We start from the raw sequence: 16307 nt of genomic DNA on the forward strand, positions 1-16307 counted from the left end.
CAGTAACTCAAACTGTGCTCTATTTGCTTCCCACGGTGCCTTCCCATCGAATTCCTGTGGCTTCCCTCGCACTGGATCAGTCCTATTACTGACATTCATATCTGGGATGTGACTTCTAACGAGACTGGATATGTTTGCCTTAGGGTTTAACTGCGGGCTCTCTACGGGGCTTGCCATTGTCTGGGGCTGATTAAGTCGATGGTCAATGTATCCTCCTTGTGTAACACACAACAAATCTTTCTTTAACGTATCTAATTCGCTTTTAAATTTACTGATGTTTTCCATTTGTACTTCTTGCCACTGTTGTTGACTTTCCTGTAGTTGCTGCTGATTTTCCTGCAACTGTTGGAGACTTTCTTCCTGTTTCCTTCTTTGTTCCAGTTGCCACTGCTGTAATCTCTCTTCTTGTTTATTTTCTTTCTTCTCCAACCACTGCTGTAGTCTCTCTTGTTTATTTTGCTGTTCGAGCTTCCACTGTTGCAGGTTTTCTTGCCACTGCTGTTGACTCTCTTCTTGTTTCTTTTCTCGTTCTTCTTGTTTCTTTTCTTTTCCTCCAACAACTGCTGTAATTTCTTTTCTTGTTTCTTTTCTTTTTCCTCCAATAACTGCTGTAATCTCTCTTCTTGTTTATTTTCTTTTTCCTCCAACAACTGCTGTAATTTCTCTTCTTGTTTCTTTTCTTTTTCCTCCAACCACTGCTGTAATTTCTCTTCTCGTTCTTCTTCTTTCTTTTGCTGCTCTTGTATTGCTGCCATCAAGTCTGCTAAGCTGTAGTTTGATTTTCCACCTCTTGTTTCCTTCTTCTTCTTTTTATTTTTATTTTCTATCCAACTTCTGACAACAATTTGTTACTCCTCTGTTCGTTAATTAATTTTCCGTAAAAATTATTTCCGAAGAACTTTAGCGACACAAGTCCTTTCTTAAATAAAACTGGTTTATTCTTTCTGAATACAACTTTGCAATACACTTAATTTCCACAGTCGCGCTATAACAAACGCTATAATTCACAACGAACGTCTCACGTGCTCAACAATACCCTCTCTCCGTCCGCAGTTCAATTACACATTACATTTCATTGTTGCCGTCACGTCTTGACCTTCTTATATATACAAGAGTACCGCATATCTAGTAGGCTCTCAAGCATTCAGGAAGGGACAGGATCCTTCTAGAGGTTCATGACGTGTTACCAGAGTCACGTGACTTTCGCTGTCGTAACAATATAGAGATATATATATATGATTACATGAATATGTTTATTATTGGTATCATTTTAATTTTATCAAAACATACTATTTTTAAGAATAATAGTGATATAAATCGTGTATCAAATTCATAGCTGTAGTTATAAAATACACTAATTTACACAACCTTTTTGTACGCATAAATATATTATATTATTTGCTAATTTTGCAACTATCCCAGTACTCTTATAACTACGGCACTATGGGTTTTTAGTATGACGTCATTTCGAGGAAGCTAAACGGAGAGAACTAGATTTGGTGTTATAGATAAATGTTTTATTTTATTTTTTAATTATCATAGATTTAGTTAGTCATATGACTGTTTTATACTTGTTCAGCTTATAACTACCAAACCGTTCTACCTTGTACCACAGAAAATTCCTGGTAAAGTTTTATTTTCAAATATATCTACCTCTGTCACTGTCGGGGCTTGGCAAACGATGTCACGTACTACTAATACTGATACTACTAGTAGTACTATTAATTAAAGTTACTACTACTGTTAGTACTACAGAGAATGCTAACTGTAATTTTATAATTCAACGTAAAGTTATCAATTCATCATTATCAAAGTATTACGTACTAGTGGCACTCGGATGCAGTATAGTGTATTACTAGTAATAGTACTAGTACTCAGTAGTACTATTAGTGTATAGGGGCACAGGCCTTACTCTTAGTCTTAGCATTTATTTACTGAATTAGCACCAAAACACTAGTAAAAAATTGTAAAAGTCAACGACATGAAACAGTAGTTTTAAAACAGTCTAATTTATTGGAAAAAATTGATATATGTTACATATTTGGGAATATGAAACTGTTGCAGCAGATCAAAGTTCAATAATTATACCAGAGTCATACTAAATATTGTCAAAAACCATCGGGGATTGTCAAAAACTGTCAATGAAAGAGCAAATAGTCCATTGATGCCATGAAATTTGGCTGAAATATTTTTCTTTAAGTTCTTGTGTGTTCTGTATTCATATATAAGTGGTAGTAGGGGGTTTCATTGATTTGTAAACAGTGAAAATAAAAAATGACACCCATGGGTTTCCACAGTCAAAACTTAGTAGATTACATTGCATTTTGAATTATATATTTAATAATTGACAAAAAACAATCATATCTGTAAATTGACTTTTCATGCCATGCAACTGTCCTATTGGAACAATGCTGATAAAATATCTGTGATTGATATAAAGTTATTGATTTCCCTGGTAACCCGAGAAATTGCGTGAAACGTGATAAAATACTTTATATTATATTGATAAATGAAATGAAAACTATCAAAAACCAAATGTTCAAAACCAAGTATGAACTTACATATTTATTTATTAAAGTAAAGGAAAAATTTTGTATTCATGATCAACAGATACATACCTGTTATGTTGTGAAGCAAACTGTTGTTAAGATTATAATCTCCTGCATATGTATATATATATATATATATCTGTTTATGAATCATGTAATATGACTACACAGTTTATTTTATGGCTTGGTTTTTTTCAAATTCAATGACTAAAAAGTATTTATTAGTGGTTTTAAAGTTTTGTTTGTGTTTTAAAATAGAAAATGCTTGTGGATACCAAAAAACTGCCTAGACCAATGTAGAGCACGAAGAGAGCTATTGTTTAATATATCACTGACCCTTACCAATAAAGCAACAATTCACTAACACCCTGGTATTGGTACTAATATTTGCCCAATCGTCTCTGGGAAATGGCAGAGGAAGGTTTAGTGATCATGGTGGTCTTATTATAGCTGATTAAAGCTAGCGGGAGTATGGTTGCCTTGAAATAAATTGTGTAAACTCAGTGTGTACTAGTACAGTAGATATTTTTCATTTGTTGTTTAGACTATAATAATTTAGTATTTTGTTTATGGGAGACTTGTATATTCGCAACTGCAATTTTGCATTGATATACTTCTGTGGCTAGTAGTAGGAATTTATGGTTATCCCAGTTTAAAATTCACAACATTCTAAGTGCTTAAAACTAAAAACATTAAAAATATAATTTTGCTATCTGCCACACAGGTTTTGGTCAAAAAGTCTGTAGAACAAGATTTTTCTTGGGCTTGGATTTATAATAAAGAAGAACAGACATAGTGTATTTTTTAGTAAGTGATAAGATCAAGTTTTCACCTGAGCTGAAGGGAAACTGTAAATAGCTGAAAGGGCTTTTTCTGAACTGGTTAAGGCTTAGTGGATATGCAGTATCAGAAACAACGAATGTTGAGTAGTTTAACATATATGACTTAAGTTTAATATCTGAAAATTGTGTACTCCTGCTGCTGATTTTGCCATATTAATACTCTTTTTGCCATTCAAAATATATGAACATACATTTGTTTGAATTTCAAAAAATGAATAATTATAATATTAATACAAATAAGTTTGCCTAAGAATTATGAAGTGATTGATTAGAAGTTAGATTTTTTTAAACCATGGGTTTGAATAGGTCCACAGCAAATTTTTGGTTATAAAGAACAGAAGTAATGAGTGACTACTTACATTGTTCATTTTTGATGCTGAAATTTTGCTCTTCTCTGCCATGGCTTAATTTTCCTTCATATTGATCAGGGGAGTGTGGAATATAATTAAACACTAAATCTTGTGGGGATAACCAAAGTGAGAGAAAATGGTACTAACAGTAAGGTAGAAATGAAGAAAGACAATTTCAAGAATAACGCTGTAAATGGTAGGATAGAGACATGGGTCTCTATTACTTGTGCATTTATAGTACCATAACAGCTAGATGTGTTGTGAGTTCAAGTTTCACTCGTTACAAATAAATTTATTTCTAGAATATTTTTATGTTGTAGGTAAGGCTTACAAGCCACCAACTCAAAGAAGTTTATGTAAAGAATAAAGACCACAACTAGTGAATTAAAAGAACATAATATATATATATATATATATGTATATATTCATTAACATATATAACACTGCTACATATACATTTGTTTCAAGAATTGGGGTATTGGTTTAATAGTTCTTTCAAAATGCTCATTAAGATTTCTACCACACATCTTATCAGTCACCTCAGTTCTTAACATTTCTATAGACATTATAATGAGATTTTGCAGCTAGATGAGGTAAAAATGTTCATTCCACTTACACAAAGTTTGGACTGTGAAAGTTCTCAATTGGGCATTGGTAGCAACTGGAATTTGACCATTGAACTTTGCATGCTTAAATGCAGCTGAACCACATGGTATTACTCTGGAAGGATTACTCACAGAAACAGTGGATTACCTAGAAGTGAAAACAATAAAAATAATCTTAAGTATTATTTTATCTTGTAGTTTTATTTATTTGAATTTGTTATGAAATAGTTAGATTTAATTTAAAATTTTTTTTTTAAAGGTTAATGATATAAGATACAAGAAAAACATAAATAAGGAAAATTCTGAATTTTTGTCTGTTCTGAAATGAGAGAGTACAGAGGTAGATATGTAAGGAACAAACAGATATGTTAAGAAAAAAAAAGAAATAGAAATTTCACCATCATGATTTTAAGTGCATGTATACATCTCAGGTATTTTTATGTTTTTTAAGACTTCTCTGGGAATTATTAAACAACAAAAGTACATACAATGTAGGCTTATTTTTGTTTTGAGATAATAGTATTAAGTTATAACTTACTAAGATATTAAATATTAGATTAAAAGAAAGAGTTATCATAAGTATTAACTAACTTAGAAAAATGTATTAAGAGCTGTAATAATTCTTTCTATGATTTTTGTAGCGTGTAAGGATTTAATACATTAGTAAATTGTTGAAACTTGCTATGATTAAATGCAATTAGAGATATGGTGTACTAGTAAGTAATATTACCAGTATTTATTAACAGAAGATTTTAGTGTTAGACTAATCTATGGACTGTGAAATAGCTTAATTTTAATTAAATATACAATTATTGGATGGGTAGATTGGTAATAGAGAATATAGTCTTGTCACCTTCAATATGGTTCTGGGTAAGTGGGGCGGAACTTACAGGGTGTGATATGTGCTAGAAGTGGGCTAAGTTTAAAAATTGTAGACTGGATTATAGGCATTCAGGAAGCATGGAAAGACAGTATACTACACTTGCAGAGCTTTCTCACTTGAGGATAAGTTGGAGATAGATTTGAGGAAGATTGCTATTAGAAAGTGATAAAAATAGTTTGTGAGCAGAAACTAAGGAAGCAAGACAGGAACTGAATAGAGTAGGGTAAAATTAGCAATGGGGGAGGATGACAATGGTGGGTTTAAAAGAGTGCAGAGGACTAAGAAATTTAAGGTTATGGAGACAAGTTCAGTTAGTATTCAGGTAGTCTAACAGATTTAAACCATTGGCTGCATGCAGTGAGGAAAGAAAAATAGTTTACATAGAGGGGAACTCCATTAAATATGTGGGCAAATTTATTTGTAGTGGGAAGCATAGAAAGACCAGGACTAGCATTTGCTTGTCCGTTACTAAAATACAGAATATTATAAAGTACATTGACAGTTTTGTTACTGGTACTAAGGGACATTCTCTTTTTGTTGTGCATGTAGGAGCAAATGATGTTGGAAATTGTAAACCAGAAGAACTGCTTAAAAAGTATGAAGAACTCCTTCAGAGGGTTAAGGATGCATGTAGATGTATGGCTCTTTCAGGAGTGCTCCATTGGGCTAGATGTATGAATGAATTATTAAGAGGATCCAAGGCTTAAATGAAAGATTACCAAGGATGTGCTTAAAGCCACAGATTGGTTGGTTGGAACTTTGGAATAGTTTTCAGGGTAAGGGTAAATCATATGCTAAAGATGAGCTCCACTTAAATAGGTTAGGTAGCAGGGTGTTTTGGGAAGCTTTTAAATATGTTCTTTAAAGATAGTTGATAACACGAAGATTTAATTATCGATAGCATGATGAAGTTAATTAATTTGACTTCTTTTAAAAGTATTTACTGCCAATTGTAAATAGATATGAACAATACAGAGAATTTTGTAGGGTATATTTATGCCAAAAAAATCATCATATTGGTTTTATTTTAACCATATTAGCTTAAAATTAGTTTTTTGCAAAATGGTGAATAGTGATTAAGCTCTGTAATATAAGACTGTTTTATCACTATTTGAAAAGCAACTGTATATTTGAGTGAGCATTGCTTACATGTATATCACTCAAACCTGATTTTGTGTACCAGTGGATCGGGCGTGTTCTCGTTATTAATGTGAACAAGCATTCCTGGAAACAGAAGTGATCAAATTATGTAAAAGTGAATAACAGCTGTGTCAAGGACCATGTGTATGGTTGTATTAATGTGATAGGTAAAAAGCATGGTGCTACAAACCATAAGTCCCAGACAGATTGTGTTGATACCAGTATAACAAGTTAAATAATTAAAATAGGTCTATCAGATCTAAAAACATAATAGTAGTATAAATTGTGAAATTACTTGCTGTTATTGTAATATTAGGAGTATCAGGAACAAAAGAGAAGGAATCATGGCTTTATTTGAAGAGGAAGACTATAGTGTAATGGGAATTACTGAAACTTGGCTAGACTTGGATAGTAATAATATGAGTTATTTTAAAATTCCTGGTTATAAGTTACTTAATAGTGTTAGACATGTAAGAGAGAAAGTAAGGTGGCTTTTTATATAATAGATGAACTGCAGCTTGTTAAGATTGAAGACATTAAAAATAGTTAAGAGTAGAGCTGGGTGATTAATCAGTGTAATTGATTAACTATGAGCATCAATTAAATTGATTAATGTCATGAAAATAATTAACTAATTAAAATTAATGTGTCTGATTATTAATGTTTTCAATTATTCTAATTACCCAGTGATTGAATTAATATCATTATGATTTCTCATTATTATTTTCGATTAATTCAAGGTTGTTAAGCTTAATTGAATAAGGCAATGAACCAAAATGATAATCAACTAATCGAAGTTAATGTTTTCAATTATCGTTACTTTCACTTACTTCAGGTATTCGAGCCTCATGTAAGAATAATCATTTAGTTCATTGTAATCAATTAATGAGTTCAACAATTAATTGATTAACAAATTTCAATAATTGCTCTGCTGATGTCAGAAGGTTAAATCCATGTGGTTTATAATTGGGGATTTCTGAGACAATATCCCTCATGTGTCTGCTTGTGAGGTTTGCATACTACTAGCTTTGAGTTAGCTCCCATGTAAAATTTATGTATTTAACGTGAACTGCGCTAGTGCATGATAATATATTGTGATTATAGCCATCCACTAATAGGAGAGAAACACAATCTCCATGTGCAGTAACTCCCTTTAAGCACTTGCTCTTGTAATAACTTCATTCTTTTTCTTGGCATTACCTTGAACTAATGTGTTGAATTTTTTGAGTCTTTGTTCAATTGAGTGAGATTTGCAATCATCAATGAAACTTACATTTTTGTTTTGCTTTTGTTTCACAACCATTGTGTAACATATAGAAATCTCATGTGATGGTGACTTCTCATTTGTCCTGTAATAGTCACTGCATTATGAACATTTTTACTATGGCTTCTGGATACTCATTAACTGTTGAAGTCATTACAGCCATTGTACAGCATGTTGTGGGTTCCCTCATGCATACTGGATCTTCTCTTGGTGCCATTTCTTGTCAGTTTGTGAATGACCAGGAGGACATCAAATTTAATCAACTGTTCTTCCCATCTTCGGTTTGTTTTTGATACCCCCTTACCAGTTGGGGAAAATCCTCAAATTTCCACTCTCTTTCTGGGTGTGATTTCTTAGGTATTTTCCTTTCTTTACCTTTAGCCTGTTTACTTTGGTTCTTCCCATTCTTTACTCTATGAAACCCATTTTTGGGATTATTTTACTTTTTTTTTTTTACTGTTATTAGAGTTCTTGCTTATTCTTTTCCCTAACAACTCCACACTTGTTATCATATGCCTAATCCCTCTCACATTCTTGTCTCTTTTGTCCTGACTTCCAGCCATTCTTCTTTTCCTTTTCTAGATTCCTAGTCTGTGGACTCTCTTTTGCCTGCTTGGAGAGTGGACTTCTTTTTTTTTTCTCACTACTCTCCTAAATTCTCTCCTTCTTCCACCTTTTGTCTGCAGCACTTCATTATGCTTCAGAAGGATTTTCTGGAGAGGTACATCCATGGATGCCTGCAGAAATCTTTCCAGAGGGGACAAAGTAGTGTGAAATTGTGAATGAATAAAGAATTATATTTCTAATTTTCCAGGTGGGGGTAAGTGTCCCCCCCCTACAGTGCCCATGAGTACATTCTATTCTTTTTTACCATTTTAGCCTTTACCACTTCTTCTGCTCTGTCCCTCCTTGATTCCTCTGATATTTGAACTTGTTGGGTCAGTATGCATTCCTAATTAATGTATACCTGCCTTCTTTCATATATGTAATCTTTGTCAGGCTCCTATTCTCCAGCTGGAAGTCTTCAGTGGTGTTTGGGTTTCACCAGAGACCTCAGCTGAAATAGTCAGTCATCAGTTCTTGTTTTTGTCTCTGGTTTCTCATCTTTCTCAACCTCAATCTTTGACTTCTTTTACTCAGCTGGATCAGTCTACCCCTACCCTTCCCATTCCAACTTCCAGGCTTCCCTCTTCTTTCTTTCCTTCCATAACCTGATGTTTGATTCATTGCTTGTCTTGTCGGTTACTATCCTCTTGGGTTGGGCCCTGTGCGTTCCTGCCTGTCTTACTTTGTCTGCCTTTTGGTTTCAGTTTTCTACTGACAGATGTGTTTTTCATGTTTCATCCACATCTCTCTCTTTCTCTATTTCTCTCCCCCCTCTCTATGATCCTATTTATCTTCAGCATCTTGTGGATTCAGTCTGGGACATTTTGACCAAACATGCTATTGTGGAGTAAACCTCCATTTCAGGTTTTTTTTTTACTCTCACCTCATAGTGGTCCTAAAGTATACCTGAGACTTGGATCTGATTATCAATGTATTATTTCTCAACCAGTTTCTGGTCATTTCATGGTTCCAAATTGAGAATTTCTTTCCACGGGTGTTTTTCATCCAACCTGTCTGGGACCACAGTTGCCATGGTTGATGAGAGTTGTTATATACTTCTCTGAAGTTTGATACTCATAGCTCATTCATATTTTGCTGCATTGGGTTTGTCACCTGTCTCATTCTGTTGCTTTTCATTTTTGCCAGTCCTTGGATGAGATCCTCCAGGTGGGCATGTGAACAACTCCCCACATGTTCATTGCTCATTATCTTCATCATCTGGCTATTTTGTCTCCCTCTGGTCTCCATTCTTCAATCAACCCACTGTATTTGAGATGGATAAGTATGTTTCTTTTTCTCTCTCTTTCTGTTTTCCAGGATCCTGCCATGTGGCTGGTATTGCCTCTCTGGGTATGCTTGTTTCCCAAAATCCGCATTGGACCAGGGATAATGGACAGTGCTTAAACCATCTGCCAGTTCCCAATGTCAAGCTAGAATGTTCTGCAAGACCACTAGAAGTTTGATCATGGTATACAAAATTACTAAATTGCCTGATCCAAACAGTACCATTTGATAGAAGGGAAGAGAATGCCCACTTCTTTGGCTCATGTTTGCCGTCTTATAAAAAAATAGAGTTTTGAGGTCACTCATTGCACTGTCTCCAGTAAAAGACCTTTCTGGCAGGTACCTGATAGGGATCTGGGCACTTCTCCAAGTCTTCCCATTATAAATTCCCCCTCCCCTCTTCAAGTGGAGTACAGAACACTCTTGCCACTTTCCAGTTCCTAGCAGCTGGATTGGTGAATCTTGGAGAGTTCCTCCCTGAATGGGCTTAGTACAATATGGTGAGAAGTAGGGTGGTGGTGACACTGTCATTGTAGTGCAGGTCCTCATCAAACAGCTGGTCTCCTACAGCCTGAGTTTGTTTAGTTGAGTCAGTGTGAGCACACCCTATATAGTCTGATTGTTCTCTAACCCCACGACACCTATTAACTCACCAACTGCTTGTGTGCAAGTGCTCAGATGGTTGTGTTCTCATTCTGCCTATCCCTGTATCACTTGGGGCTTATTTGCCTCTCCCCTCTTTATATTCAAGGGAAAGAGTATACACACTGGTCGATATGAGATGTGGTTTCCCATAGTTCTGCCCATATGTAGCCCCTACCATTGGATGTCACACTCCATAGATTTTTCCTTTGGGTGCTTTCTGAAGGGATCTCATCTGTGTTTAATTTTACATTAGCCCCTCCACTAATTCAACATGGGGTTCTAGCTATTCTGTGTGAGAGGTGAGGTATTGTCTTGGAAGTTAAAATTTTCCTAATCTGAAAATGCATTTTTCATAGATACTCACCTCATCACCCATTCCCACATGCCCTCTCCATTTCCTGTGCACTTTCTTCTTGCCTTTCAAGTACAAGTGCTTAAGGTGAGTTACTATGCATTGAGGTTGTGTCACCCTCCTATTGGTGGAGGGCTATTGCATGCATCAGTACAGTTCATGATAAACCTATGAATTTTAGGTTGGAGTTAGGTCAAGGCTAGTGACATGCAAGTCTTATAGGTAGATGTGTGAGGTATATAGTTATTCTGTGGGAGGAGGTGAGTATTGAAAATACATTTTCAGTTTAGGAAAATGTAACTTCAAGAGTAGAAACATTTAAATTGGTAATTATTATAGGCCACCAGTGATCAGACAAAGGCTTATGAGAAATTATATAGTGATCAAGGTTGCTACTAACAAAAACACTGATACAGTAATTATGGTAGATTTTAATTTTAGACATGTTGATTCTGTGGAGACAGATAGCAAGGGAAGGAGGTTTCTTGAAGCATTTCAGGTTAACTATCTTTACCAAATGATCAGAGAGCCATCCCAATGGGAGGGGGCATTTTAGATTTATTGTTAGCTGATAGTGAAGATATGATTGCAAGAGTTGGATTTGGAAAAGAGGGGTCGTAACATAATTAGATTTGATGTTTTGCTACATCTTGAGATAAAAAAAGAAAATTTTAGTTTGTAACATAACAATGTTTTGATCCTTTAAACTAAACTAAAACTATTAATACATAAATTTAAAAAATATTCAAACCAGCCCTTAAGGTTGAATTTAAATTTTAATTTTTCCCAAAGATAGGGAAATGGTCTCTTGTTGTCAGTAGTCTATGTTATTAAAATATTTGTTGTGATGTAAGCTTATATTTTGGTAATGTTGAGCTTATACTTTTGTAATTTTATCATACTAGATCTCCTCCTTAAGCTCTTTTTTTTGAAACAAAATGAAAAAAGTCTTGCATTTCCAACTGTGAAATAGAACCAAAAGAATGTTGACTGCTATTGAAAGTAACTTTGTTTGTGTTTTTGTTAAATATGAATTTCTTATTAATATTGTACTGTAATATCCTGGACTAATTTAAAGTGTAATTTTTCCTGAATATTTGGTATTAAAATGAAAAGTCAAATGTTTGTTTTGCATTACATTTCAATGCTGTTACCTTTGTAATTTATGAAGAATGTTATTAATGATGAGTTTTCTATATTTCAAAATTTTATTTTACATTAGGAGGAAAAAAGTTTTTTTTTATGTTATAAAAATTAGAAAGGAGATAATTTTACAACTGTGATTCCTTGAGACTTTTTTTAAACATAAATACAGCTTACTTGTAAATTGTTGTGACAAGATTAGGCATTTATTAGAATGAAAGGTGATCAATAACAATTTACTGAGTTTTATTGTGAATAGAATTTAAGATATTTTGTTCTCAATTCAGATACTTAATGAATTTGGAAGGACAACTGGGAACAGATCAGATCTATTCTTCAAACATCCAACTATTTTATCTGACACATTAAGTATGCAACTAAAATATGTATTTTCAACATGGATTAATTTTATTTCAGGTGAGTTTTTTTTAATAAAAAAAAATGAGTAAATCAAGTAGTTTCAAAGAGTTCCTCTTGTTCAAAACTTTTATTTTAACCACTGGTACCTAAAAGTGACAATATTCTGAATGTATAAATTGCTAAGTAACATCTTAATGCTTTAATTAGGTAGGTTTGCTGTAAAGTAGTCAGTATAATAAAAGAAAGAAATTTCGGCAGTCTTAACATGTTAAGAATTTGAGATTAAAGAAACTAAGTTACATTGTATAAAAGATGTGATTACAAAGTGGAGTAATCTTCAGAGAAATTTAAATCATTATCAGTCATTGTAATACATAAAACAACAGCTCACATTTTATTCTAACTGCTAGAAGAGAAAAAAAAAATTATGAGTGCCAGATCTAGTTTTAAAGGTAGATGGCCTTGGTAGTTCATAATATAGAGTATAAAACTGGGTTATGTATCTATGTCATATTTTCAGGTTTTAATTAAATATGATAAATTTTTTACCAGTTCTTAATTTGCATGTTTTGCAACTGTCAAATTATTAAGTGATCATTTCATTACAAAACTGAATTTAAATCAATTTCCTTAACAGAATGTTTGCTTTAGCATTTGATGTATAGATGTAAAACTTGAAGGTAATTCTTTTCATTTAGTTTTTCAATAGACATGCTAAGAAAACAGTTTTATGTATAAAAATAACAAATTAATACAATGCACATTGTTTTTATGACTTAAATATCCACTATTAAAAAGAGTATTGTAGTATTTGTAGATGCTTTTATATACTTGAGGGGCATTTGAAATTAGCAAACCAGAGTTTTAAAGTTGATTGCTGGTGTAGTATACATGAATACATATTATGTAGGCCCAGAATTTTTTTTATGATTTTAGAAAATAGCAAACAGAATACATTTCATAACAAAAAATAACCACAAAATTATTTTTCATATAATACCTGTTTTGTAAGAATTAACTATTAATAAATATTATCTGAAGCTACAGCTCTTAATGTCAACAAGAAAATAACATTAGAAAGATAAAATTGTATGTGCATATGACATTTTTATGAATTACAGAAGTTTTAAAATGAATAGAATGTGTAGGTACTTGAAAGACTTGGTGGTATAACAATGCTGAACCATTCTTTTAAATGTATCATTTAAGAGTTTTTATATTTTACATACTCTGTACTAAATATTGGCATTCAGAAATTGGCCTTAATTTGAGTGTCATGTTGTTATGCTTACTTCAGGAAGCTCCTTTTTAGGTTATCAGAAATATAAATGAACATAATACTAGTGTATGTGGATATCTGCTTATCTTATCACTCAGTTACTGATACTCTTCGTTTGTAATTGTAGCTGTCAGTTGTGGAAATATTTTTTCCATTTACTGTATTTGAGGTTGTTATATATATATATATATATGTATATATATTTATGTATATTTTGATAATAAAAAGTGACTCTCATTGTTTATTTACTTATTCTGGTGGAATTTTAATTTCAATCTACATACCTGATGGTTATTCTAGGCTTTTAGTATTGGTCTGACTAAATAGTTTGATATTATATAAACCACAGTTTTTGTTTTTCTTTTATTCTTGTTTACACTCAAGGAAGTCTTTTTATGGTATATTAATTTTCATTTAAAATGTATAAAATAGAAAGTGTTATGAAAAGTACAAGATTTTGTTACATTTTATTTATATTCGTTGCATTAATTACTTCAATATTAATTTTCGAATGTATGTTGATATATTCATCTATAATAATGAAATAATGCAATTTCTACAAATTCAGTTTACTATAGATGGGTGAAAGGCTAATGTAATCATTACTTAATCTTATATTTGTTTGTACTCAAGCTAATATTGACTATAGGCTAATTTGACTCAATTAGTAAGGAAATAGTATTAAGTTTTATATTTTTGTTTATGAGAAACATCATTTTGTTTAGATATACATTTAATATTCAGTTACAGATAAACTGGTTGGTTTCATTTAGCCTGTAATATGGGTTAAAATTGCCCAATTGTAAGTTTAAAAAATTGTATTAATTCATGTTTTGCTATTCAGTGAGAAAAAAAAGTTTATTTTATGCATTTTTAAGCATGAATTGATTGTTACTTGCTTACTCAGCTATTATAACAATTTAAATTTTAAGCCTTCTAGTTTGAAATATTTTTTTTTTTTTACCTTTTATAGTTTATGCATTTAGTCAGTGGAAGATTTCTGAAAGTAGTGGATTAAGTAATTATTCCTATCATGAAGGTAAGTTTTATTCATGAGCAAGTTAGTGTGTACTAAGTTAGAGCTGGGTGATTAACCTAATTAACTGATATAATAGTTACCTGTGAGTATTGATTACATTGACTAGTGTTACATAAAATTATCAATTAATTGAAATTATTATTAATTGATTAATGTCAAAGTAATCAACTAATCAAAATTAGCATTTCATATTATTACTTTTTTCAATTATTTCAACTATCCAAGTTACTAAAATATTGCCAATTTGATTTCTCTTTATTATTTTTAGATTAACTTGTGTGTGTTCAGTTTAATTGTTATAACTTGTGAAAGGAACCAATTAGTTGAGATTAGTGTCTGCGACTATTACTATTTTCAATCATTCAATGATTCTAGCAACTGCAATATTGCCTTTATGATTTTGCACTATTATTTTATATTGATTCAAATTTGTGTAGTTTAAATTACTAGTGTCAGGACTCAAGAAAATAATTCTCTCATTGGAATTGTTGATTATTTCAAATATCCAAGTTTTATTGAAATATTGGCATTATGACTTCTCTTTATTATTGTTTCAATAAGTTTTCTCAGCATTGGGCTTGAATAGTTCACTGATAAGGTGTTGCTAATGATTCAAGGGTCATAGGTTAAAGTCCCATTGCTACCAACTATGCTCACTCTTTCAGCTGTGGGAGAGCTATATTTATTTCTTTGTTTTTAATTTATAGTAAAGTAACTTAGGCTATCTGCCACTGTCCTTAACCCTTTCACTGAATAATTAGATTTCACGGTTAGTCCCCAATCAATGTCATTTCTTCATCAATAAACATTGTAGATTAGCAGTATATTTTGCTATATTATGATATATATTACACACTTACATTGCATATCTAAGTTATGGTAAAAACACAGAGAAAATACAACAATCAGCTGATCTCTCTGTGCATGGGTGGCTTTGGTGCCTTGCATCATCTGCTGACTGGGGCCCCGGCTGAGGGATTGTTTATGTGTTTCCCGCTCATGCTCTCAAATGTCAGTACATCTGGTGTCTGGTGGTCGATTCAAGCTCATGGAGAGTTGTCTCTTTCTGCTCTAGAGGGAAAAATGGTGGCCATGGCGAAAAGTCAATCTTCACTGTCAACGACAATTAATCTTTTGTTGATTATAGTTACTTTCTGTTAATTTTGAATTGCCAAGCAAAGGGAAGGCAATCAGCTGGCAGCAGCGAATTCCAACTATTGGGCTATTCTTTACCAACAAATAAGATGCTTTTGAAGCTTTGCTATAACTGAAACTTGTTAAAATTCAGATGCATTCCATCTAAACTGACATAATATGATAGCAACCACCACTTCCATTGGTTTGATTGCTTACAACAGTATGTATACAACTCATGAATTTGAGGATGTGACTTAGTGGTTGTTGGTTTCATAATTAGCCATAGTAATGCTTACTTTTGTGTTTGCCTTTTTTGGATTAAACATTATTGCAGCTTAAACTTAATGTATTGCTTATTTATTACAAGCTACATATATAATCAGAGTTACTTCAAGTAAGATTGCTTTAGTAAAAAATAGTTACAGAAGGATAATATTCATTTTCCGATAAGGTACTCTTCCCTCCGCTCACAAGATTAGCTTTTCTCGTTTTGTGCTGCCCTCTATATGCAAACGTTTTCAGAAACGCATGCCACAAGCCTTCATCCTCCCTCTGTTGGAATCCAAAGTTCCAACATGTCTCTCATGCAAATAATCATGTGTCACCTCTCCACCAACAGGAGAGCACTATTATCACGTGACGGATGTGACTCCCTCTACGTGCCACTACCAAACTGTCAGTTCTCATTTGGAAACTGTCGAGTTCAGACATTCATTTTAACATTGTTCAGTTACCTTGAAGTGTTTTATTTTTAATTTTTTATATTTTTCTTAACTTTATTTACTACACTTCACAGTTGTGGAGTTAACCTTATCACCCCGGGTATCCT

At 32.7% G+C, this 16307-nt stretch overlaps 1 protein-coding gene across 2 annotated transcripts in view; it reads left to right on the top strand.

Moving 5' to 3' along the window:
• The first annotated feature begins 1467 nt into the window (after positions 1 to 1467).
• LOC106464740 (low-density lipoprotein receptor-related protein 3-like) overlaps positions 1468 to 16307 on the top strand; it is a 40656-nt gene continuing 25816 nt past the window's right edge. Inside the window, exons 1-4 of one of the 2 annotated variants that reach the window (XM_022392529.1) lie at positions 1468 to 1625; positions 5779 to 6005; positions 11951 to 12080; positions 14276 to 14341. In XM_022392529.1, coding sequence (XP_022248237.1) covers positions 12035 to 12080; positions 14276 to 14341 — 112 coding nt within the window. In that variant the 5' untranslated portion in view covers positions 1468 to 1625; positions 5779 to 6005; positions 11951 to 12034. The remainder of the gene's footprint in view (positions 1626 to 5778; positions 6006 to 11950; positions 12081 to 14275; positions 14342 to 16307) is intronic. The other variant, XM_013924894.2, reaches the window with a different exon arrangement.

Source organism: Limulus polyphemus, unplaced genomic scaffold (genome assembly GCF_000517525.1).
Source record: "Limulus polyphemus unplaced genomic scaffold, Limulus_polyphemus-2.1.2 Scaffold1731, whole genome shotgun sequence".
Classification (NCBI taxonomy): Eukaryota; Metazoa; Arthropoda; class Merostomata; order Xiphosura; family Limulidae; genus Limulus; species Limulus polyphemus.